Source organism: Epinephelus fuscoguttatus, linkage group LG24, assembly GCF_011397635.1.
Source record: "Epinephelus fuscoguttatus linkage group LG24, E.fuscoguttatus.final_Chr_v1".
Taxonomy (NCBI): Eukaryota; Metazoa; Chordata; class Actinopteri; order Perciformes; family Serranidae; genus Epinephelus; species Epinephelus fuscoguttatus.
The window spans coordinates 19,248,201-19,274,966 of NC_064775.1; the positions used below are offsets into that span (position 1 = coordinate 19,248,201).

The 26,766-nt window shown below is 40.3% G+C and overlaps 1 protein-coding gene across 1 annotated transcript in view; it reads right to left on the reverse strand.

Moving 5' to 3' along the window:
• Nucleotides 1–25,777, reverse strand: part of LOC125884988 (calcitonin gene-related peptide type 1 receptor-like) — a 30,191-nt gene extending 4,414 nt beyond the window's left edge. Inside the window, exons 1-12 of the mRNA XM_049570333.1 lie at nucleotides 25,486–25,777; nucleotides 21,987–22,073; nucleotides 18,392–18,542; nucleotides 18,185–18,292; nucleotides 16,352–16,464; nucleotides 16,183–16,274; nucleotides 10,746–10,872; nucleotides 10,506–10,659; nucleotides 10,367–10,427; nucleotides 10,206–10,272; nucleotides 9,816–10,034; nucleotides 3,581–3,622 (exon numbers count right to left, since the gene is read on the reverse strand). Coding sequence (XP_049426290.1) covers nucleotides 3,581–3,622; nucleotides 9,816–10,034; nucleotides 10,206–10,272; nucleotides 10,367–10,427; nucleotides 10,506–10,659; nucleotides 10,746–10,872; nucleotides 16,183–16,274; nucleotides 16,352–16,464; nucleotides 18,185–18,292; nucleotides 18,392–18,542; nucleotides 21,987–22,055 — 1,203 coding nt within the window. The 5' untranslated portion in view covers nucleotides 22,056–22,073; nucleotides 25,486–25,777. The remainder of the gene's footprint in view (nucleotides 1–3,580; nucleotides 3,623–9,815; nucleotides 10,035–10,205; nucleotides 10,273–10,366; nucleotides 10,428–10,505; nucleotides 10,660–10,745; nucleotides 10,873–16,182; nucleotides 16,275–16,351; nucleotides 16,465–18,184; nucleotides 18,293–18,391; nucleotides 18,543–21,986; nucleotides 22,074–25,485) is intronic.
• Nucleotides 25,778–26,766: the final 989 nt, after the last annotated feature.

Below are 26,766 nucleotides of genomic sequence, written 5' to 3' on the forward strand. Positions count from 1 at the left end.
ATGAGACATAAAGATTAGGGCTGTAGTCAACCAAAGAAAATCTTGGTCAACTAAAGTCACACATAATCTTCAACTAATCGATAAGTCGCGGGGAAAAAAATCTTCATGTTATTTTTACTTCAGCAGTGGTGTGTCTGTGTCACTCTGCAGTTACATCTCCACAACACTAGTTGGCGGTGGAGGACTGTGTTAAGTGCCGTAAAGTTTAGTTCAAATCAATCTTTATTTATACAACCTTGGTTGATTCAAAACACACATTAAATATGGCTTAATAGAGACAATTTCAAACACAAGTATGCAAATTGGCTTCACTATAAATCGCAGAACTGACAGACAAACACTTGTCTTCATCTGGACACTTTTCCCCACCAATACAGCATGCTAATGTTATTAGCACAAGTCTATGGCATTTTACATTGTATAAATTAGCCTAGCGTCTAGCGATCTTTTCCTCTTCTCATATTAAACCAGGGACAACAGAGACATTTAACAAAGGTAACGGCACACAGTTTGGCTCCATTACAACTCACAACATTCACTGACAAAACAACTGTCTTATACTAAACACGTTTTCCAAGCAAATACAACATGCTAATGTTATTAGCGCCAGCCTATGGCATTTTATATTGTATAAATTAGCCTAGCAACGAGCAGAGATTTCCTCTGTTCATATAAAGCCAGGATAAATCCCTAAGAATAAATCCCTGAAGGATAAATCACACACAAGACTTAAAATGCTATTTTAGAGGAGACTTTACTGTCTTCACAATTTATTACTTGTATTTATATATATACACAAGTAAATACAAGCTTCATTTCCACTGAGTGAAGGAGGTCTGCGTCACCGCGACGCCACTGTTGCCAACTCCTCAGTAAGAAAAGTAGCTATTGGCTGTCCTAAAAGTCGCTAGAAGTCGCTAAATGACATAATCGCCTAATTTGCATAATTGTCCATATGCATGTAATTGTAATGGCTGCTGTAGGAGAGAGGAATAACGTCGTGGGAGAGACAAAAACTGAGTTAAAAAACACCCTGAATATGTTTAGAACTACAAATGAACCTTCTTTCAGTGATTTATATTAGACAAAGAAAATTTTACATTTACATTTACATTTGGGAGGACTGGGCCGTCTGTGAGTGCTTTGGGGCGAGGGAAGGGCCCACGGCAGCATCCGCTGCTCGTTGAGAAGAATAAGAATGATGCGTGCTCTCACAACAGAGTCTCCAGAAGTCTTCAATAACATCAGAAAAAGTTGCTAGATTTGTCGCTAGTCGCTTTTTTGAAAAAGAGTCGCTAGAGGGGTCTGAAAAGTCGCTAAATATAGCGGCAAAGTCGCTAAGTTGGCAACACTGTGCGACGTTGAGCGTGAGAGTGGGCGAGTTCAACTTTCTGTCAACAACGGAGGTGTTTTGAAAACACCCCCATTTTCACAGGTTACTTAGCCTGTCCCTCCCGCCCAGGAAATAATGGATTAATCCTGGAAAGCTGTTGATGTAGCACTTTTCTCCTTATGAAAGTAACACAGCGATTATTCAGCTAATGAGAATTTGGTCGGATGAGAGCATAAGGACCAAAAATCAACTAGTCGACCAGGAGACTACAGCCCTAATAAAGATTATGTAAGAAGGATGGCAGAGATTGCACCATTCACATTCACCCTCTTCTAAAGTTATTAGCTCATGGAATGGCTATTGTCACCTGTTGGTGAAGATTCATAGTCATCCAGGTCATGGTAATCCTAAGTGCTATATGGTAGGCAAGGTTAGAACTGAAGAAGCCTCTTGAATGAGAGGTGAAACGTCAAGAAAGTCCAGATGCCTACAATATAGCACTGACGACCATTATCACTTGTTGTTACGACCATTATAATGATTCAGAGGGGGCAAACTGCACAGTTAGGCCAGAAGGTGCATATCCAATGTTGTGAAATGGCTGCAGTTTTGTTAGTTCAGGTGCAAAAACTACATGGTTGAGGTGGGTTATGGATTGAGTTATGCAGGATTTACACCTCCGCGTCAAATCGATGCCGTACCTATGGTGTAGAATAATGTGCACCTCCCCAGAAATGTAACTACATGACGCAGTGACGCAGACCTACTGTCTGTTTTAGTAAGCTGAAACCATTTCCCTCAGTGGAAACAAAGCTGTTATTTATTTTTATTTCACAGATAAGAAACAATAAATTGTGAAAACAATAAAGGCTCCACAAAATATCATTTTAAGTCTTGTGTGTGATTTATCCTTGAGGGATTTTTTACATCAGGATTTATTCTGGCTTCATATGAGCAGAGTAAATCTCGACTCGTCCCTAGGCTAATTTATAGCCTACAATGTTAAATGTCATAGACTTGTGCTAATAACATTAGCATGATGTATTTGTCTGGAAAATGTGTTTAGAATAAGACAATTGTTTTGTTGGTGAACCTTGTGAGTTGTAATGGAGCCGAATTTTGTAACGTGACCTTTGTTAAATGTTGCTGTTGTCCCTGGCTTCATGTGAGTAGAGGAAAAGTCTGCTAGCCGCTAGGCTAATTTATACAATGTAAAATGCCATAGGTTGGTGCTAAAACATTAGCATGTTCTAATTTCTTTGTCCGTGAATGCTGTAAACTATAATGAAGCTGATATGTGTACTTGAGTTTGAAATTGTCGCTATTAAGCCATGTTTAATGCGTGTTTTGGGTGTTTTTTGAATCAACTTAACTTTACAGCACTTCACAGAAATCCCACCGCCAACTAGTGTTTTGGAGGTGTAACTACAGAGTGACACAGACACACTTCTTCACAAGTATAAATGCTTACAGTGGCATAGGCCACGTGTGTCGGCTACGTAGGCTACAGCTTAGGGTCTGCATAGAGCTGACACACAAATAGTTCCACTTTAGGGTTAGGGTTACATTTAAAGCAGGTGTCACATTTCATCTTATTTTTTGGAAGACTGAAATCAAAAAAGATTTTAAATGCATTTATATCCATATTTAAAGCTCTCCATCAAGATCTGTAGCTGCCACTGTGGTAAATTAGGTCATATAATATTTTTTCTGAATGTGAATGCTTTGAAATTGAAAATTGAAATGACTTATAGTGGATTTTTGGGTTATAGAGTTATAGGACCACCTCTGAAACGAGATGCTACAGGTATATCTCAAATGGCTACCCTTTCAATAATTTCAAATTCAATAATTTAAATGTATTCCTACCAGCATGGAATGGGACTTTTGAACAACAGTCAAGATGATACATTAGCTGAATAAAAAATATATGAAAAATCCAGCAAATGGGGAAAGTCATAACTTAAGTATCTCTAATGTCCTGGCCCCATGTCAATCTGTGATTCATGCTGCATTTTAGTGCCAAGCGTGAACACGTCAATGTTACTATTAAAAGCCATGTCTCAAAGCATCAAAAATGTGACTGAGAATTCAAGAATGATGTTTTCATAAACTACTCCTAAATTGATCCAGAGCTTAATAACCCCTTAAAGTGAGAATTAAGTGGGTAGCAAATTCAAAATGTAACCTTGAAATGTGAGATGCTGTGTTGCAGTCATAATATGCTAAACCAAGCTTATTACTCACCTCCCCATTGAAGAAGCAGAATATTGTAGAGACCAAGAGACCCTGCATGAGAAAAAAAGTTTCTTGAGAAAATACACAACTTAGGAATTCCCTTAAGCTCAGACAGCTGCTCACAGTGTCACATGTTCATGCTCTTATTCTACAAATATTTGTAATTTTAAACCACAAAATTATTGAGGATTTTGCCATTGGGTAGTTCTGCAACAAGTCTGCACCCACAGTAGAGCTCTTAATATCATGTATTAGTGATTTTTATTGGGTAAAAGCAAAGTTGTATTTGTTGGATAATGCAACTTAAAATCATGGGTGGATAATGAAAGAGTGGGCCATTGGCGACAGGCCCCAGCACTTGTTCTACCTAGGAGAAAGGTACACAGACTTTGTGACAGTTTTGTGTCTCTTTAATCATTTTTGTCTCTTTGAGATCATTTGTGTGTCTTTTTTGTCATTTTGTGTCTCTTTGAGATGATTTTGTGTTCTTTGTAGTCATTCTACGTCTCTTCAAAGTCATTTTTTTTGTCAGTTTTTTTTAATGTCTCTTTGTAGTGATTTTCATTTTGTACGTCTTTGTAGTCATTTTGTGTCTCTTTCGGTCCTTTGTTATCTCTTTGTAGTCATTTTACATCTCTTTAAAGTGTTTTATGTATTTTTGAGATCATTTTGTGTTATTTTTGGTCAGTTTGTGTCTTCTTTGGTTATTTTTGTGTGTCTTTGTAGTAATGGTGCTTCTCTTTGAGTTCATTTTGTGTGTCTTTGTAGTGTTTTTGTTTGTCTTTGTAGTCATTTTGCATCTCTTTGGAGCCATTTTGCATCTCTGTAGTCATTTTCACAGTCATTTTGTGTTTCTTTGTGGTGATTTTGTGTTTGTTTAAAGTCATTTTGAGATTTTTGTGTCTTTTTGTAGCCATTTTGTGTCTTCTTTGGTTATTTTTATGTCTCTTTGTAGTGTTTTTGTATCTCTTTGTAGTCATTCTGCATCTCTTTTAAGTCATTTTGTGTCTTTTTGAGATCATTTTGTGTCATTTTTGGTCATTTTTGTCGTGTTCTTAAAGCAATATTTAAGAAAAGTAATAAGTTCGTCTGGCCACTGTGCAGTACACAACCTGTTTATTCTTTTCTTGCTCGGCAGTCACCCCGACAATACAATACAGTCTGACGCCACAGCGCCCCCCACATGGTAACATGACTCAAGAACTCCCATAGCAATAAACCATACTATGAATCAACATACAATAACACATCTCCCCTTTCTAGAGAACAAAGGGTAGACTACCTTTGTCTCGTCAGACCTTAGAGGATTATTCTGCCTCCTTTGAAGAAAGGTCTGTTCCTATCTAAATCCTGAACAGAAGAACACTGTAAACATAGACTCTTTAGTGGTTATTCAGTCTAATGTAATCAAACAATTACCATTTCTTAAATTCTCAAGTATTTAACTTAAAAGTGCTCAAAACTACCCCAAATAGCAATAACATAAAATGTCCATACATAAAATAAAATAGGGGTTTCTATTCTTTTTCTCAATATTTCCTTATTTCAGGTTTCATATTGTCCTCTTTGGTGCATGTCAGTTTATAAGTTAAGCCTAACAGGTTTAACGATGGCTCTCCCAGACCTGGTTCTGGGAGCTGGAGTCTCTGCAGGTGAGACAGTACCACAGCAGGTGACCAGGATGCCTGTGTTGGAGATGGCTCTGGCGTCTGCTGCGGTGGTGGCGAACATCTGTTTTGTGCAGGTGTGTGTAGAGGTATTAGATGCTGACGGTTTCGTCTCACCACCCCCTGAGGTAAACCCACCAAGTATGACCTCGGAGTGGTGTGGTGCTGGATTACAGTTCCAAATACCTTCGCGTTGGTTTCCCATACCTGCTGTCCTGGTGACAAGTCACTGAGAGCTTGGGCACAGTGACGCCTGTTGTAGTTCCCAGCATCTGCCAACTCCTTCTCCTTTTCTTTCCTGGTGAACGTGACACTGTCAGGCAGTGCAGGGTCCAGCTGAGAGGGAAGAGTCGGCACCGTAGTGCGAAGACGTCGGCCCATGAGGAGCTTAGCCGGACTGTATCCACTCTGGAGAGGTGTGGCCCTATAGGAGAGTAGAGCCAGGTAGGGGTCTGCTGCCTTTTTCAGGAGGTTTTTTACAGTCTGGACTGCCCGTTCTGCTTCACCATTACTCCGGAAATCCCGGGCTGCTTGTGATGTGCCTGAACCCATATGTAGCTGCAAAGGAAGTGAAGACTTGTCCAGAAAACTGTGGCCCATTATCCGACATCAGGACCTCCGGGATGCCATGGCGAGCGAAGATTGACTTCAAATGAACAATGATGTCCGTGGACCTGGTGTGAGATAAGTGTGCAATCTCAACATACCTGGAGAAGTAATCGACAACAAGCAAGTATGTTTTACTCCCCAGGACAAACAGGTCTGTCCCCAACTTTTGCCATGGTCTTTCAGGGCGCTCTGATGGCATAAGTGGCTCTTTGGGATTGTGTCGCTCCTGTATGCATGTCCTGCAATTGAGCACCATTTCGTTCACTTGCTGGCTGAGTCCCGGCCACCACACAGACTGACGTGCACGTGCTTTACACTTCACTACACCAAGGTGTCCTTCGTGGTTTAGTGAGAACGCCATTCCGCATTGCTGAAGGTATTACGAGCCGTGTGTCTTTCAGCAGTAAGCCGTCTTCACTGTGAGTGTAGCTCGCTCTGGCCAGTAGTTTTTCAGCACTGGTTCCTGTTTTGCATACGCGGCCATCCTTCTGTGCACAGTGTCATGATGCGTGAGCAGACACTGTCGGCTTTCAGCTGCTCTTTCAGATTTTCCATGTATGATGAGCTGACAGGTAGACTTTCAATGACACAGTCCACGTAAATGTTGGTGCTCTCCATCAGCTCCTGCTCATCAGTGGACATGCATGATTTCACAGGTGAGCGTGACAGTGTGTCCGCTGTCCACAGTGACTTTCCTGGTACATGCTCGATGGAGTATGAGTAGCGCATCAGCCTCATCCTGAAGCGCTGTATTCTTGGTGGCAAAAGATCCAATGCTTGAGCTCCAAGCAGGCTGAGAAGGGGTTTATGGTCGGTCTCCAGGCAAAAATGCTTTCCTATGAGAAAATCCCGGAACCGTTCGCAGGCCCATGTGAGGCCCAGGGCCTCTCTACCTGTGCGTATCGTTGTTCGGTTGGGGTGAGCGACCGGGAAGCATAAGCCACAGGCTTCCATTCTTCCTCCCACCTCTGGAGAAGAACGCCCCCCAAGCCATATGATGATGCATCAGCAGATACTTTGGTGTCTCTGCCTGGGTCGTACATGGCGAGCACAGGAGGAGAGGATAGAGCTTTCTTTAGCGCTGCAAACGCTGCTGCCTGGTCCACATCCCAGACCCAGCAGTTTTTCTTCGAGAGAAGGTCACGGAGCGGTTTATCTTTTTCCGCTAGCTGGGGAATAAACTTTCCCAGCTGGTTGACCATACCGAGAAAACTCCTTAACTCACTCACATTTGTGGGCTCTGTCATGTCTGTGATAGCCTCTGTCTTTCTTGGGTCAGGGCGGACGCCTGCAGTTGTGATGATATGGCCCAGGAAGGCTACCTCACTCCTGGAGAGTTCACACTTGTCCACATTCAGTGTGATGCCTGCTTTCTCCAGTCTTTGAAGCACAGCATGAAGTCGAGCGTCATGCTCTTCCTGGTCCCGCCCCCACACCAACAGATCATCGATGTGGCAGACCACACCTTCGAGCCCCTCTGTGATCTCCGCCATCCTGCACTGAAAATGTTCGGGCGCAGAGGCGATGCCAAACGGAAGACGGTTAAAGTGGAACCGCCCGAAGGGTGTTATGAATGTAGTGTACTTGGCTGATTCCTCTGTTAGTGGAATCTGCCAGAACCCCATGTTGGCATCCAACTTGCTGAACACTTTTGCTCCAGTAAGCGTTCCCAGGCTCTGATCCACTGACGGCAGGATGTATTTTTCACGGCACACATACTCGTTCAAGCCGGTCAGATCCACACACAGCCGCACCTTTTTCCTGTCCTTTTTAGGCACGACCACCATGCCTGCACACCAGTCTGTCGGCTCCTCCACCCGGCTGATAACGCCCAGAGCTTCCATGCGCTGGAGCTCTTTTTTTACTTCGCCCACCAGAGGTAGTGGAATCCTCCTGGGGGTTTTGACAGAATATGGCACAGCACCAGGCTTGAGCTTGATGGTGTAAGGTTGCTGTAGCATGCCTAGCCCGCTGCACAGCTTAGGGTAACTTGTCTTGAGGGTCTCCATGTCTATGCTATCGACACGGATGAGCAAGCCGAGAGCTTTAATGGCTGGCAACCCAAGCAAAGGCATACGCAGGTTTTTGACCACATAGACTTTCTCCATGGTCTGCTTGGCCCCTTTCCTTAGCACCAGTCTGATGAACCCCGACACCTCCAGAGGAATCCGTCCTGGGCCAAACAATGGTTTTTCTGGCCTTCGGAGAACCGGCTGCTGTGTGTTGAAAAAGATGTTGTTAAACTCTGTCTGTGACACAGCGGTGACATCTGCCCCAGTGTCGAGTTTGAAGGTGATATTTTTGTCCATTATGTCTATATCAGCAGTCCACGTACTGACATCTGATGTCACAGAGCCCAGAAAGAAACTTTCCTCCTCTTCCTCTATACCATGCACAGCTTTTCCAGCACGGCACACACGCTGGTAGTGACCCTTTTTCCCACAGGAATGGCACTTGGCATCATTAGCAGGGCACTCATGTTTTGGGTGAGGTGTGCCACCACATTTGTAGCACTGGGAGCCTTTTTGGTTTTTGCTCTGACTGCTGCGTGGCTTTGCTCCGTTACTTTTGAACTTGTTGAATTTTGGCTTTTCCTTTTGCTGTTTGCCTTTAAATACTCTATCCACAGAGCATACATCCATCTGTTTTACACCACTGGCTTCCTCAGTGTGTTTTGCTGCTTTTTGATTTCCTCCGATTGCCTTGCAATATTAATGGCTTTTTCCAAGTCTAAGTCTTTTTCCATCTGCATGCGTTCTGAGAGTCGTGTGTCAGCCAGTCCAACAACTATCCTGTCCCTGATTAGCTCATCATGCAATATCCCATAATTGCAGTGCTCTGCTAATGTATACAGAGCAGTGACGAATGCATCGACAGTCTCATTTGGCTCCTGTTTGCGCATATTAAAGCGTGCACGTTCATACACAATGTTCTTTTTCACTATGAAGAATGACTGGAAGCCATCTCTTACTTTAGTGTACTGGCACTGGTCTGCATCACTGAGCTTCAAACCTCTCAAAACATCATCCGCTTCGTCTCCCATGCAGTAAATCAAGGTATTCACCTGGTTTTCTTCAGAGCTTGCTGATAAGTTGCTTGCTTGACGAAATCTTTCAAATCTTCTTATCCATTTTGTCCACTCGTGCGGCTTGGAAAAGTCGAAGGGCTCCGGTGGCTGAATGCTAAACGTAGCACTGGGTGTGTTAGCCATCCTGCTAGCTCCTTCCCCACTGTGCTCGTCTTCTCTGTCACTCATTTGTCTTGCTCACCAAAACTCCTCTTTTTCCTCCCAGATGGACCTTTTCCCGTTCGGGTTACAGTTTCACAGCACTTCTGACACCATGTCGTGTTCTTAAAGCAATATTTAAGAAAAGTAATAAGTTCGTCTGGCCACTGTGCAGTACACAACCTGTTTATTCTTTTCTTGCTCGGCAGTCACCCCGACAATACAATACAGTCTGACGCCACAGCACCCCCCACATGGTAACATGACTCAAGAACTCCCATAGCAATAAACCATACTATGAATCAACATACAATAACACCACAATTTTGTGTCTTCTTTGGTTATTTTTATGTCTCTTTGTAGATGTTTCGTATATCTTTGTAGTGATTTGTGTCTCTTTGTAGTCATTTTTGTTCTTTTTAAGTTCATTTTGTGTCATTTTGGTCGTTTGGTGTCTGTAGTCATTTTATGTCTCTTTCAAGTAATTTTGTGTCTTTTTGGTCGTTAGGTGTCTCTTTGATGCCTTTTGTTTTTGTCTCTTTAAAGTAATTTTGTGTCTTTTTTAGTCAATTGGTGTCTCTTTGCACTTGTTTTGTGTCTCTTTGTAGTCATTTGCCTCTCTTTAAAGTCATTTTGTGTCTCTTTGAAGTAATTTTTTTTTTTTTTTTGAAAGCCAGGGGCCCCCTGACACTTTAGGCCCCTGGGCCTGTGCCTCATAGGTTTCTCAAACCTTTACACTGACCTGGTAGTGCATAAGAATCTCCATGACATACAGGTAGATCTCAGAGACCCAGTCATCCTGAGGCTTGTAGGGGAGCAAGACAAACTGGATGCCAAGCAGAGGGATGAGGATGAGGGTTGCTCTCACGGCCCTCATGTAGAGGCTGGACTCGGCCTGGTGCGTCACTCTCAGCTTGGTGATGAGAACCCGAACGATGTTGAGCAGGAAGAAAAGATTCACCTGGAATCAAAGAGCCAAAAAAAAGGTGTAAGACTATAATTTGACACAGTGGCAGCCATTTTCATCACTTTTATGATGACAAAACAAGCAAGAAGTGAAGATGGCTACATAACAGGCCTGCAGAGCATCGCCAGAGTCATTAAGTAATTCCCATGTGGGCTCAGTGCTTACCACCAATGCTGCACAGATGGGGCCGTGGATAATGTACAACAATGACGTATCTGAGCTGACCCAACATCTGTGGATGCATGAGTCAGATCACCACATCATGTACTACAGAAACGTGTGACTTAGATGCTGTGATATCTCACATGTCAAGACTAAAGACTCACTTGTCGTTGTAGTAGCAGTGGCGTGCTATTGAATGTATCACCGCTGGCACAAGTGGAAAACCTGAAAAATCAAATTAGAATTTTGATGACGTTTGAGGATATTATTGTGTGAAAATGGTGAGATATTATCTTTACTTACCCCAGCCCAGTAGATGATACCACATGAGATACTGTTTTTCTGCAAACACTGCCACAACAATCAGAGTGTGCAGGTAGATGCCCTCGCAGAGCATCCAGAAGTAGTTACAGCTCAATAGATACAGGTGGATGAACATGAGCAGCTTACAGCTCGCCTGGAAGGATAAAAGCAACATGAGCTCTACTGTTTTTACTGGAATAGAATACCAAGCAATGTCTGCACAGAAAGTCGATCACTCACTGAATCATTGTAGGTGTGTCCCTGTTTCTTTACCACTGTTGTAAGCCAGACAACGGTGATGATGGAGTTTAGCACGAATGAGAGGAAGAGGTTTTTGTGAAGCGTTATCCTCTGGCAGCTCAGACTCCTGAGGGCAGCAGAAAAGGAGACAAACCTTTGACACATTTTCATTAGCTTGATCCAGGTCTTAATTTTTGTCCTTTTACACCGAACCGCAGCATTTGATACAACTGACCATGACATCTCAATCAATAATCTTGAAAAGTTGGTTTGTCTTTCTCACTGTGTGTTAAACTGGTTCAAAACATTCATTGAAGGGTTGGAGATCATGTGTCTGAGAAACATGACCTCTGTTTTGGAGTTACACAAGGGAGCTGCTTTGGTCCATTATTATTCTCACTGTACTGCACTGCTGCCACTTGGTAACATCATTAGAGAGCATGTTTCCATAGTTACATGAATGACACGCAACTGTACATCTCTGCTGAACCAAACAATGCTGCAGCCATAATCTCCATTACTACCTGTCTTTTGGCAGTAAATAAATGGATGAGCAATAATTTCTTAAAGTTAAATTAAGACAAAACTGAAATCCTGCTTGTCGGCCCCTTAACAAAACGAGAAATGCTGCTTAATAATTTGGGGAATTTAACTCCCTTGATTAAATCAGAGGTTACAAGTTTGGGTGGAATTGATTTTAAGCTCTACCTGGGCTGGAACTGAGCCACATCGCCAACTCCCTTGTTAACTATTTGCCATGGACGTTGTTAGACCTGGCCATTCCAGGCTATAGCCCTAGATCTTTTGGGCTCAGCCTCAGTTTTTTGTTTTTTTGGGGTTTTTTTACTAATAAAGCACATCATTTCCAGCAACGCAGACAGCACAGCAGCACACTACACACTCCCTGTCACACCAGCTTACATGGCATATGACTATATGTTTGATTTTTTGTTTCTGTAAATCCCTAATGATTTTTCGTATATACACATACAACTGTCCGTTTCCTTTTTTTCATGTATTTCCCACTCCAAACTGACTACATGCACACACACATCTAAATTTAGAACATGGCACTCTTAAATAGTTGATTCTGATTGGTCAATCAACAAAATTCTGCGGTGTTTATTTCGCCACTGCTCTGTTGCTCCGTTGCTAGTGACGCCATAGCAACAGCCTTAGACTGAGGAGCATCAAAATCAGTTAACGTTAGTCCGCACAGGCCAAACAGGATCGGAGTGGAAACGGAAACTTACCAACTGAATGTATACACATGCTGCTTTTGTTTTTTAATGATTATAACAGTGAAACAAAGACTGACTGTGCTGTACAGGAACCAGTGAAGGGAAGCAGGGAAACTTTGCTCATATTCAACCAGCTGTGTGTCAACGCATTGTGTGCATTGTGTGAAGTGGAGGTGGAGGTGTGTGGAGGTGAAGCTAAACACTGTTCATCTGCACACACTGTGTTACCTTGATTTCATTGCTGTGTCAGTCTCATATCCTGAATATATCCTTCAAATGCATATTGTAGAAATTTGAGAGTAATTTTCCAGGGATTGCAGTTAGCAACAGTGGGTGCGCCATGCCAGTCTAGCTCCGAAACCGAAAGTTTGTCGGACTTAGCAACAGTAGACTAACTAAGGGGGGCGGACCTTAGCAAAGGGTGAATTCAATATTAATTAGTATCATTAGGCTGCCGTTGGCATGGATACAGAGTATAGACACATTTCTATTTGCGAATTTTGAATCAATAAAATGTGCTTTAATCATTATTTTGTGTCACATCACTGAATGTTTTAGTAGTAAGCCATGTTCTAAGCGGGATAATGTATAGTGGTATAGTGGTACCGAATGGAACCCCGCCTCTGGGTTTATTTTTCAACTGTCACTGGTTCACTATACATTATTCCGCTTAGAACATGGCTTACTACTTATTTCTTCTAGTTGTTTGTGCTGGTTTGCTCCTGACAGCCCTGCGATTTTTTTTTTTTTTTGCTTGGGACATGTCATTTCTTAGCCAAACATCAAGCGGTTTGTCCTCTACAAAAATGTTAAAAATGATGTCCTGAAAACACTCCGATCCTATTTGGCCTGTGTGGACTAACATTAACTGATTTTGATGCTCCTCAGTCTAAGGCCGTTGCTATGGCGTCCCTAGCAACGGAGCAGCAGAGTAGTGGCGACACCTCAAGAAATAAACACCGCAAAATTTTGTTGATTGACCAATCAGAATCAAGTATTTAAGAGTGCCATGTTCTAACAGGTTTTAAACAACAATCTGGGCAACCCAATAATAGAAGACGAGTGCTCGTTCTTTGTCAAAATACGTTAAAATCACATGGAATTATTCAAAATTTTCCTGGGGGAGAAACCCCCGAACCCTTGGGTAAAGAATTGTTCCCACTTCAGGGCTAAAGCCCCAGATGTTTTCAACTCCTAGCAACGCCCCTGGCCTCCATGAACACTGCGATCATCTGCTGCTGGTTTATGCAACAGCCGGAAGAAGATCTGGAATGCAGCCTTTGTCAATAATGCCCCAAAGCTATGGAACACACTACCTATCAGGGAAGCTAGCTCGCTAAATATTTTTAAATGAAAGCTATGTATCTGTTTACTCTTTTCAAATCTTACTTGATTTTATGATTTATAGTTTTACAGATCTATGATTTTATGACTCAGTTCTGTTTGATTGTGTTCTGTTCATTCGGGTCCATGTCATTGGTTCGACATCCCATTAGTCTGACTGTCCGCGGTGCTGAACGGCTCGCGGCGGGTGTATGGTGCGACGCCGCGACCAGCTTGAGGCGAAGCAGGCTCACGGCTTATGTGTTTGCCACTTTCTTTTTCATTTTAACCCACACCATGATCTTTTCCTGACCCTAACCAAGTGGTTTTTGTGCCTAAACCTAACCAGACCTTAACCACAGGGCATCATGATGATTTCGGAACAACGGGACTTCGGAACAATGAGTTTAATGTGGTCGGAACAATGGGATGTCGAACCAATGGGCTGTCGAACCAATGGGCAGTTCCCGTTCATTCTGTCTGTTCTCATAAAAAGCACCAAGTGCTTATACTGCCCTTGTTGTAAAGCACTGTGTGCGGCATGTCTTGTCTAAAATGTGCTATGTAAATAAATTGTCTTATTGTTGTTGTTGTTGTTATTATTATTATTACTATTATTATTATTCAATTTGTCATGAAAATCAACAATTAACATTAAAATTCATTTTTAATCTTGACAACTGTCCTCATAAATCAAGTGCAGCTATGCAAGAAATAAAGAAAATTGTAAATAAAATAACAAAAAAAAAAAGAAATGATTTCATAAAAACTCATAACATAACATACAGTAAGTACAAGCTTTATTGGGCACAAGACACACAGTCATGAATGGAAATAAATTATTCACCAAAAGTCATATAGATTTCTTATTCTCATTATGTATTGAGTGATAAATGTCAGTTTTTGATTTTCAGTATCGGATAAGCAGGGGCATTTAAAGTTGACTTTAAAGCTAATACACATTTGATGTTTCCTGCTTTTAATCAAAAAGTTTTGTCCCAGTACGCATTTTGTATTTGCCAACTAGGATGTGGGATGGGCAGTGCCGGAACTCTCTTAGAGCTGGAACTCTCTTAGAGCTCATTTATGCTCCCTTTACGTACGAAAACGATGTTACCGTCACTGCCCACATACTTCCACGCGCCCTTTACGTTGGCATGGATGTTAACTAATATATCCACCAGGAAGCAGCCCAGAGTCAAAACTTTATGACAACAACAAACGACTGTGGAGGAGATATTGATAATGTACCTCTTGCATCAAAGACAAAAACAGAGGCAGCGTTGTAGGAGGCAGTGGTCAGTGACGCCGTTAAATACATCGCGAATGGAGGATGGAGAATTCTTTTCTCTAGTACTGCCGATGACAGAAATTGAATTGTCATTTCTTCTTCGTGTCTCACTAGAGCTACGTATCGGGTAGTGACAGCAACACTGCCCCCATGCTTCCTGGTGGTACTGCTCTGTTTGGCCCGTATCCGTAAGCTTTATGGAAACGTGCAGAAATACGGACGAAATGAACGCGGAGCACGAACAGAAGGCTCCGTCCGTATCCGGATCTATATTTAACGTTGAGCACAAATGAGCCCTTACGGCCGGGCTCCACCGGCTGCAAACATAAGTGTCATGTCAGCGTAGCGTCACGGCTCATTCATTTGGGCTCCACTGACTGCGTACGGAAGCGACACGTAGAGAAGCCAGCAGGGTTGTTTACCGTTTGCTGAACCGAGAGGCTGCATGTAGGCTGCATGAAATGTTAAAGCATTTTCCACCTAAGTTATTACATATATTTGAGTAATCTACAAGTTAACTGTGCTGTTTGTCATCTACTCGCTTTCAAATGTCCGCCACGGACATTTACACAATGTCACGGATAAACATGGGTAAATGCATGAAAAAAAATCATCATATATCACCTCTGATAATGGTTTATTCATTTAAAAACACATTGTGCTCGTTTAGCACACTATTTCATATAGTTTTTATCTGCTGGAGGGTCGCGTAGGGGAGCGTAGCACGACAAAAATAGAAGAGCCACCTAAAATAGAGAGTTGTCACGCGGCAGACAGGGGTTGTCGCACCGCTCCCGTTGCCGGTCGAGCTGCTGTAATTGATTAACAGGGGGGCGAGCTGCTACGGGACTCGCGCTGCAGACATGTCGCGCCGCTGACGTGCCTGGTGGACCCCGGCCGTAGGAGCAGCACCCAGTCCAGCTCTCCAATCTGCAATCCAGGGGACCGGAAATATAAGTTCTTGGCTAGTTTGCCAGTCAGGGAAGCTGGGAGTTCGAGTGAACAGCTCACCACTGTGTTGCTTGTTATTGTGTTCAGCCTAATGCATGAGTCACTAACCCATCAACTGTGATCAACATATTGATCAACATTAAGGCTCTTGACTACCCCAGCCGGCCACAGTCTTGTTACATGATTGATTTTGTGATGTGACATCCGCTGACCAAAATTCAGTAGACAATGTCTAATCTACATCAATTGATGCTGGCCTTGACGTAGAACACCAACATTTAATCATAAGGTATGGAGTGCAAAACCTAACATCTCCAAAACTCCATAATGTTAACATCCAAAATGAATTGTGGTTAGACATTTAAAATATCGTCAGCCCGATTTTCATTCCAACTAAACTTTACCATCTGTCTGACATATGAGTCCAACATTTTTCTGAAGTCATTTTGATGTCCAGCAGGGATGTGGAAATTGGCTTTGAGTTTGGCTCACACACTAACTGGCATGAGCAAATTTTTGTGGAGTGAACAACTGACCAACCAACCAACCAACCAAATGACTGACAGAGTGGACAGGAGTGGATAATAACAGAGTGGATAAAAGGAGATAAAGAAACTCATGCCCCACTTACTTAAAATGGAAGAATATTCCTAATGATATGAGCAGTGACACCAGCGACAGGCCGTGACCAATCATGACCAAGTAGAAGTGAGTCATTGCTGCCTGCAAGAAAGCAAAATGAGTACAACTTCACAGTCAAAGCTGCTTCATATTTTTATATTGTCTTTATTCCTACTTACTGTCCCATGATGTGTCGTGTTGGCATGGCAGTTTGTGAAGTTTGTCCATGTCCTCTTGCTCTCGGGGTGGCGCCCCCACTCTCCCGTCTCTGTGCACACTTTGGATGCCATTGCTGGAAACAAATTTGCAACCACAGTTTTACATTTCTGTTTGTACATTTACATAATTTTATATTTTCTTTTTTTTTCTTGTATAATTGAAAATGAGATACAGCAGGTAATATAGCATGCTAATTGCTAATACAGCAAAGCTAATTAGAGGAGACGTAAACTTTGGAAACAGACAGGCCAGTTGTTTCTCCCTGCCTCTAGTTTTTATGCTGGTCTCTATGCTAAGCTAACATAAGCCCACAGACATCCCCCTTTTGGGAAGAAAGTTCACACTTTCTTCTAGAACATGTTTACATGCTCTAATGGTTAAAAAACACTTTATTTTCCTCATACTATCTGTGCTGGAACACCTGTATTCACCCTCTGTCTGAAATGCTTTGGTTTAGGTCCTGTCTCTTAAAGACCTCCTCCCGAAAAGCCCAGTTTGTTCTGATTGTTCACCATCTTCAGGTCTTCCATGTCTCCGTGTCTCTGCACCACCATTGCAGCATGACTCCAAGGGAGAATAGCGGCACTTTTTACTGTGAAAAATCACCGCTGAAAGCTTTTTAACATGACCAGAAATGTTCCAGCAGGAATCTGATCTTAAATCTATGAGAAATTAACATCAGCAATCAAGTTTACATCTTTCCCTGATGGTATCATGTAGCTACATGTAGCGATGTAAAAAAAACAAAACATGGATAAGAACTTAAAAACACAGCCAGACACATTCCAGCAGGAGTATGATCCAAAATCGGGGCAATATTAATAACATTGTCAGCCAAGATTCATCTACAGGTTTCCCTGACATTAGCATGTAGCTACATGTAGCAGTGTACTTGCAGCCAGAGAATAACTGTTTATAGCTGCAATTTCTCTCATTAGAAATCACCAATAAAAGCTACAAAACACAACCAGACATTTTCTAGCAGTGAAAGTGGAAGCAGGAAGAAATGAACAACATGAGCAACCAAGATTATATGTTTTACTGATGTTAGCATGAAGCTACGTGCAACAGTGCACTTGTAGCCGGGGAAAGAATGTGTATACTATATTACGTGAAAAAACACCAACAAAGCTTCTTAGTACAACCAGACATGTTCCAGCAGGAACATGATCCAAAAGATATTAACAACGTTGGCAACCAACCAAGATTAGCCTACATGTTTCCCTGACTTTAGCATGTAGCTACATGTAGTATTGTACTTGCAGACATAAAATATTTGTGTATAGCGGCAATAAAAGCTTTAAAACACAACCAGACATTTTCTAACAGGGATATGATCTGAAATCATGAAGAAATTAACAACATCAGCAGCCAAGATTATACATTTCCCCGACTTTAGCATGTAGCTACGTGTAGCAGTGTACACTAAGTAATGTAAACACTTGCAGTAGCGTGCCTGGAGCAGATGACCATATAAAGAAATCTGTAAAGATCTGAAGTCAGCTTTTAGCCAATGTGTAAAGAACAATCAGAAACAGAGTATTCAAAATGGACGGAGGTTATTACTCACAGAGATTACTTTTACATACATTTACCTCGTTAATGAAAACTTCAGCCACGTTTAATTGGAACATCCTACACTGTAATATTGTATATGACAGAAAATAAGGGAAAAGGTTAATAGGTCCCCTTTAAATATCATCTAAAGACTGGGAATTTAGCTTTAAACACAGGGAAACGGCACTCAAGTTGCTTTAAGTTGGTAAATTTGACATTGAATTTTAGAAATTTACCTTGAGGATCAAAATCATGATAGTAGTCTGGACAGCTCTGCTCTGTTTGTCCAGGTTCAGTTTCATCCCAGCACAGCCACCCATCCCACGTTGCGTTGCAAACTGGCCCTGCAGACAACAAAGGACACACAGTGATATGCTGAAGTGATTTCATATGGTTAGTAGTGACATCAAGTCACCAAAGGCTTTTTGAGATCAGCTCCTCACCTATTGTTTTTGTTTTGTGGTGTGATTCTTTTATAATCCTTTGGAAACATTCGTACTGGGCTGTGGCGATTTGGTTCCCTGTCGACTGATGTTCACTCCGATGGTTTAGATGCTCCTGGTAACCCTCCTCAGAGTTTGCCACCACCAGCAGCTTTAAAGAGATTATTGGGATTTAGCATGCAAACCCACACAGGTGTACAGAAAAATAGTGTTAAGCAAAAGCTTACAAATGAAACATTAAGATAAAATATATGATATAGATCAATTGTAATGCAATAAAAAAAAGTCACAAGCTGTACTGGTTTGTCTTCTGTGGCTCTGTGGGGGCTAAAATCACTCTCAGGTTGCATTATGGGAAGTATAAGATCAAGATCGACCCATATCTGCACCTAGTTAGTATATCTCAGCGTCTGCTGCTTCAATTTTGGCCATTCTTTTTTAATCTGTCTCTCACAACACCCACAACTTTATGGAAGTGCAATACTAAATCACTTCTGTAGTGCCCCTTTAAGGAGCGCCCCAAGAGCATGGGCGGATTATGAGACAATGGGCCTGTGGGTACATATGCAAAGGGTCCCACCACTCAGCAAAACACACAGGTGGTTTTGGTTGTTTTGTGTTTCTTTGTAGTCATTTTGCATCTTTTTGTGGTTTTGTGTATCTTTACAGTCATTCTGTGGTGTCCATGTAGTTGTTTATGTCATTTTATGGTCATTTGGGTCTCTCTGTGGTAATTTAGTGTGTCTTTAAGGTAATTTTATGTCGTTTTTGGTCATTTTGTGTCTCTTTGTAGGTGTTTTGTGTCTCTTTGCGGTTGGTTTGCCTGTTTTTTGTAGTTCTATTGTACACTGGCTCCCCCCTCTACTGGAATTTTTGGGTAATTAATACTCCTCTAATCACAAGTACGTATTCACAGCTGAGAAAAACGTAAACATAGCTGGCCAATCAGGACATGCCTAACTGAATATGTGTGGATCCCACAGTATATAAGGAGGCAGATTCCTGCCATCAGAAATCCTTTTTCTCTTTAATGAATTGCACACTAACCTCCAGCCAGTCAGGATCAATGTGGCTGTGTCAATGTTATGTTGCAACAGAGTGTTCATGCATCAGACTCCACCCACTGTATCTATAGAGTCCAGTAGAGGGCAGAGCCTGTGTAAGATAGAACGAAGGCACAATATTGTAACCCTAGTCCTATTAGCACATGCAGTGACCACTATCTTGGGTCCCTGTTACTCCTATGTTGCTTGCTGTAGAGGGTTTAGGATGTCTGATGGCAGCCTCCTTATATGCTGTGGGGTCTGCACATGTTCAGATAGGCACGTCATGATTGTCTGGCCATGTGTATGCTTTTCTCAGTGTGAATGTGTGCTCATGATTGAAGGAAAATTACCCTGAGTCCAGTAGATGGCTCTGCCTGTGCTAACAGAATTAGGGTTACAATATCGTAACCTTTGTTATCATGTGTCTCTTTTTAGTTTTGCATCTCTTTGTGGACTTTTTTATGTCTCTTTGTCTCTTCCTGTTTATTGTGTGTCAGTTTTGGTGACATTTTGCAGATAAAGGTCGGGGGGGGGCCCTGGCACTATGGGCCCCTGAGCCTGTGTCCAGTAGCGTGTTGAGTCATCCATCTATGATTAGGAGGATTAAAGTACTCAGTCAATCACAGAGTTTTAAATGACAGGAAGTGACTGGGTGCTGCTTTTTAGAAACAAAGAACTTCAGTTATGCTGAAAAATATTCTAAAAACTGGAGATTACACAGAGCTTTAGTTCTGGGGTTATATTTTATCAAATGTGCATGGCCAAAAAAAACCCCAGAACCAAATAGAATTATAGCTGCTGCGCAGCGACGGGTCGGGTCCGGACATTTTTAGGCAATTCTGAGCAACAAGCAGAAGAATTGGAAGACATTGAGTAACACAATCTGCCTTTTGCATCAGCTGAGGCTTGAACTCATAACCTCTGAGACTAAGGATCAATTTCTATCTCACTGAGCTAATTAGTCAGAGACAACTCATGTGTAGCTTCACAAATTGACTAAGCCAGACGTGCAGGTTTCGCAGTCGTCCATGCATGGAAAAGCAGATTTCAAACCACTGTAAAAAATTCAGTTATCGAAACAAAAATCTGAAAATGCACATATTGCATCTAGACAGCATGGAGATGTTGGTAATTTATTTTAACAATGATTGATTTGCTTCATAAGTGAAAAACTGATGTTTAACTAGTTGAGCTATGTGCAAAGTGAGAAGCCTCAGATGGTTTCACACTGAAGTATTGACACTGGATCTTTGTGCAAAGTTTGGTTTATTTTCAAGCATGAGAAGGCAGATTTTCTAGCAGGATTAAGACTTGTAGATGCTGAACATCGATGAGTCAGGCTCAGGCAATTTTAAGCAATAAGCTGGAGCACAGGAAGATGGTTACATTACAATGTGGATTCTGCACTAGGCTCGAATCCATAACCTCTGGAACCTAAGACAGTCATCTACCACTCTGAGCTAATTGGCAAGTAGCAACTCAACAGTGGCTTCACAAACTGAGTAAGCCATTCACTGTTGTGTAGGAAAGCAGCCATCCGTGCATGGAAAGGCAGATTTGAAACCACTGTAAAAAAATTCAGTTATTAAGACAAAAATCTGAAAATACACATATTGCATCTAGACAGCATGGAGATGTTGGTAATTTGTTTGTAACAATGATTGATTTGCTCCAGAAGTGAAAAACTGATGTTTAAAATCACCATTTTTACACTGACTCCAATTGTTCACATTAGAGCAAAATTCAAAATGCTGTCAAAAATTCAGTTTTTGAGATAAAATTCTGAAATTTGCCACACATCAATTACCATGACTGTAGAATTTTGTCTTTTTTTCATGAACATTGAAGATTTATTTAGCAAGAATTTGCATGTATATGTTTACAGTACTGTTTACAGTCAAACATTTTGATGCGTTGTAGGCTCAATTTTTGATAAATCAAAAATCTGAGAAACGTAGTTTGTGTAGGACAGTCTGAAGATGCTCTGTAGCAAGTTTGGTGTCAATTGAGCAAAAATTGCAGAAGGAGATAGGTTTAAGAAGTTTTACAGTTTTTGAAAAAAAACAGAGTGATGAACTTCATAATTTTTAATAGGTTTAAATGAACTAAAGTTTCTTCAGTATTGGAGCTACAGTTTGATGAAAGTTGTGAAGTTGTAGCATGTATGGTTGATTTGTTATGAATTTTCAAAGTTTTGAACTTTAGACACTTGCTGTAGCGCCACCATCAGGACTATTGGCTTGAGTTTACAGCTGAGGATATCTGGCATGAGACTGGACCTTTGTGCAAAGTTTGGTGAGTTTTCACCCATGGGAAGTATGATTTCCTCGGAAGAAGAAGAAGAAGAATACCTAGGATTACAATAGTGTCCTGGCGGCTTAGCTGCCCGGACCCTAATAACTCTAACAACTTGCTTCAAATTTGAATGGATGATCTAAAATGCAATGGTTAAGTTATAAAAACAGACAAGACAAACACGAGAGGGTGACAAATTTGCCAAAATAGTATATTTCAGGCTAAAGTCCACACAGGTCAGATAAAACATCTACCTTATTGAAGGCACACAGGACCAGGAGATACACTAAGCCGTTTCCATCCATCTGTGCTCTGATCACCATGGACTTTGCAATCAGTTTCTGCACAAGAAAACAATATAAGTGTTGCAATTATTTTAAACAATGTGACATTTTCAGTTATCCAAAGCCATGTAAACAAGCAAAACTATATCTCCAAACTCATGTTTTTAATTTGGAAAGGCAGGTCTCCTCAATTTGGACATTAAGGTGACAGATGTGACCCTCTGCTTCCTCTGTTCCCCACAGCTTCCTTCCTGCATGCTTATTATGCATGTTGAGCAAGTTTAACTAAGGTTTTGCCAAAAGACATTAATGTGGCAAATGAAGTACGAGCATGTGGCATTTACTGCACATACAGTATACTAAATGCTGGATTTGCTGTATGTGGGTACGATACTTGTAGAGGATACAGATACAGCTGGAAGAGGAGAATCTCATTTTATCATATCATCTAAGCCAGAACAGATGAGCAGAACATGTCTGAGTGTATCTTTTTCAGACTATATATATAGGTAATGACTAAATTCTCATGTTTAATATTCCTTCAGCTGCAGCAGATAGATTGTGCTTCAGTAGAAGAGATGTGACTATCACTGTGACAGCACTGGATATGATGACTGAAATAATGGAGGTAAAAATAGTTAAAGCAGTGACAGTTAGTAGTGATAGAGGTTTTGTTTTCACCAATATTTTCAGTGATGTTGTTTGAATTGAACTGTATTTGAGTACTTTCTAACCAGAGACAAAAATGCCCTGTGACTCTTTCTCTCATGTAGTTGCTGCACAGAATATAGAGTCACAATTAATGTTTTATTTTGGGAAAAAGACTGATTCATAATAAGCTCAACCCTTGTCAGTAACTGTTATTAATAAGTGCAGTCACCTGTGATGATCTATAATTCCAAAAACAATGAGCCTTACTGGAAAGTTTCATGATACAGATCAGACTGGCGAGCTACTTATCCTCTTTTAACACACATAATACATTTTTAAAATTGAGTTTGTGGTCTGAAATCATCTCTATCTCTAAAAAGAATCCACTGGCTCAACTTTTTCTAACCTTTCTAACAACACCAACAATAATAATAATAATAATAATAATAATAATAATAATAATAATAATAATAATAATAATAATAATAATGACTTTATAAAGGACACAGAGGAAGGTCCATGGCATACCACATAAAAACAATCATCTATGTACAAAAAAATATATAATAAATACAATACACACACACACACACACACACACACACATATATATATACACATATATATATATATATATATATATATATATATATATATATATGAAATCAAGAAATACCGAACACTACACTATGCAAGTTCATATAAAAAAGACAAAATTCTATAAACTACACCCACACTGGAGAGCCAGTGGCCCCACAGTCTAGATGAAAACCTGACTGAGCTCAGCTCGGGGATGGCCAAGGCATGGAAGATACCATTTTCTGAGATAGAGAGCCAGCACATTAATCAACATATAAGATTTTATATTAGAGCAGAAGCAGTCTCATGCCATCGTTATAGGCCAGATTAACTCTTTGTGTGCTGCTCTTCTGAAAGGAGCGCCACATGTGGGCAGTATACAGTGGTGTACAAAATTCTCTATAAAGAGTGATTGTCACATTAACTGAACACATGCTAAAGCAAGCTTGTGACACTGACTGTGGATATCTTTATCATCAAATATATTGACATTGACAATATATTAAGAGCAATACCAGAAAAGAAGAATTCAGGAATTACTAATTTGCTGTCTTCTTTACTTCTAACAATCATAATCTTCAACAGCTGTTGTAGGCTGGCACTATATGAGCAGAAGATTAACTCAATCAGTTTAATACACCAACATGATTTGACCTTGTAAGTTAAACCAACTTAATATTTATCCAAAAGCTGTGGTGACACTTAATGGTCAAAATATTTCATTTACAACTTTTTTACAAAATTCCAACTTATTTATTTTAATGCCATCCTACTCAAAAATTTTTTTTTTGATTTTACCAGCTTCTTAAAATAATAACAGACTAAAACATGCTAATATAACAAACATATTTCTAATGCTGAAAAACATCTTTATTTTAAGCGTTCCACAAAGTGTAGGCACTCTCACAACTTTTATTTTATTATTTTTTATTTTATTTCATTTTGTTTTATTTTGCTTATTTGACTCATTCTCATGTGTAGCTCCTTTTGGCCCAATATTGTATACCTTTTAAACTGTTTTTAAATTGTTTTGATCCTTTTTACTATTGTAAAGCACTTATAATGTTGTTTTTTAAATGTGCTATATAAATAAAGTTTGTTATTATTATTATTTGTATTATTAAAACAGTCAGTATAGAAAATAGCATCTATCATGATACTGTTAAAGTGAGTAAATATGTTAGATAGTTAACTGGATGTTTTAAATGTTTTGAAAGGTTAAATGTTATTATAATTTAATATTTAATGAAAGTTTTCTATAGATGCAGGTAAATATCATGGACCTCTGTCCGCAGTCTTTATAGCCTAAGCTAGTTTGCAACATCCGCCCCTTTAGGCCTTTATACAAATACACACTAGCTCCAAAAGAGGTTCTGACGAAGTGGTAGGCATTTATGGACACATTTAATATTTGCAAATTGGTTTAACATATTTAACCTACTTAGTTCCACAATAATATGGCAGTGCCTTATCTGCTTCACAGTCTCTGATAAGAGTATGATGAGCATTTCATTCCTGGTACATCATCATCATATTTCAAATCTACAATTTCCTGTCAATCACAACATCTTTCCATCTTTGTCCTCTCAGTCCTGCTACAAAATGAGAGCAACCAATCTCTAAAATCCTGGGCTACACATCTGGAGTAACAAAGAGCTTATGATATATTGACATAGACAGACTTTATTAATTTCCAACTCCCATGACTGCTAATTCAGGGAATATTTGACACTTTATAAGATTAATATATTCTTGAACACACCCAAAAGACTCTCTAATGGCCTAATAACCATTAGACACCTAATAACTCAAAGTGAAGTTACTCCCTTGTTGCGTGGGATGTCTATGCCAGAACACTGATCCATGTGAAGTAGTCTTTATTAGCTCCATTTCACCACTTTATATAACCTTGATATAATGTGTTTAAATAATCCAGCTACACACTGGGTCAGCTCCTATCATCTCTGTTTATGTGTTTTGTGGTAAACATGGATTTGCTCTCTGTTTAATACTAATTTAGGGCAATAAACTGATTTTTGTTTTGTCTTTCTACGACTTAAACCTTCACCACAATCCCCGCTTTCCATACATGCAGCATATAGCCTCAAGTATAACATTTCTAGTTCAATTTGACATTTAATAAATTAACTTTTGACCTGTTCCCAGCAGTGTAACCACAGTGCCTGAACAGTGATAACAATCAACATGCAGAAAAACTGTAACTATTAAAGAAACTTACCTTTTCAGGTGCAGAAAAAAATTAAAAACACAGTGTTTGCTACTTCTTGAAGAGGAATCCTTCAGTTTTAGAGTTTACCTTTGCAGAGAAAGAAAATTTCTACAAGAGTAGTCCTTCAGCGTGTGTGTTTCGCAGCAGAGTCAGAAGCAACACTGAGCTGTCCTGATAAGAACTGACTGGGGCTGTGGATGACATCACATGCTTGCCTTTTGTGGAGGCAGCTAGAGGGACATCCCTAGTAAAACATGAATAGGCCTAGTAATGAAAAAAAGCCCTGGATCTACTAATGTGTCTTTTAATTCATGTATTAAAACCCTGGTGGAGGTGGAGCTTATTGTAAACACTTTATAAACTACTTGGTGGTTAAATCTATAATTATACAGCATCATTGTTTAGTTAGTTATATTTTGTATTAATAATCTAAGTCTTCAAAATCAGTTAGGTCAGACTGGCATACTGTGCATATACAGGCACATGCATTGGATGCGCAAAGATGCAGAATCACAGTAGCAATATACTGGTATTGTATGCTGCACAGTGTAATTTGTAAAACTGAGACAGATGCTAAAATTTATCCAGTCACAGTCAACAGTCTTTTGCCAGCTTTATGTTCTGTAATGGAATAAAATGGACACCTGATTGTTACACATTTCTGTCAAATTTGTCCATGCATTTGCTGCCACCCACTGGTGGAAATAAGAAAATGCACAGGGGATGCTGATGCTGTTGTACTTTCTTTCTTTTTTTTTTTTTAAACTCAAAGTGCTTTACATAATAAAATGAGAAAACACAGATAAAAGATGGTATAAATGGAGTAGGATTCAAATATGCAATCACTCTCACACACACACACACACACACACACACACACACACACACACACACACACACACACACACAAATACGAATTAAGTTTGATACCAATTAAGTACAAAAAAAATACACAAATGTAAGCCAAAAAAGAAGGATTATTTTTTTAAAAAGAAGGTTTTAAGATTTAGTTTGAAGCTATCTACTGAATCAGAGTCTAAGTTTAAATTAAAAGCAACATTTTAAAATGAATTCTAAAATGAACAGTCAGCCAATGAAGAGCCTTTAAAACCGAAGTCATGTGTTCTCAATGTTTAGTCTTGGTGAGTAGACGTGCTGCTACATTTTGGATCATCTGAAGTTTATCTAAAGATTTCTTTGAGAGGCCTGAGAGCAAGTATTCAAGTCTACTTGAGATAAAAGCACGAACAAGCTTTTTGGTGACTTTTTTAGATCAAATTAAAAGGTTGC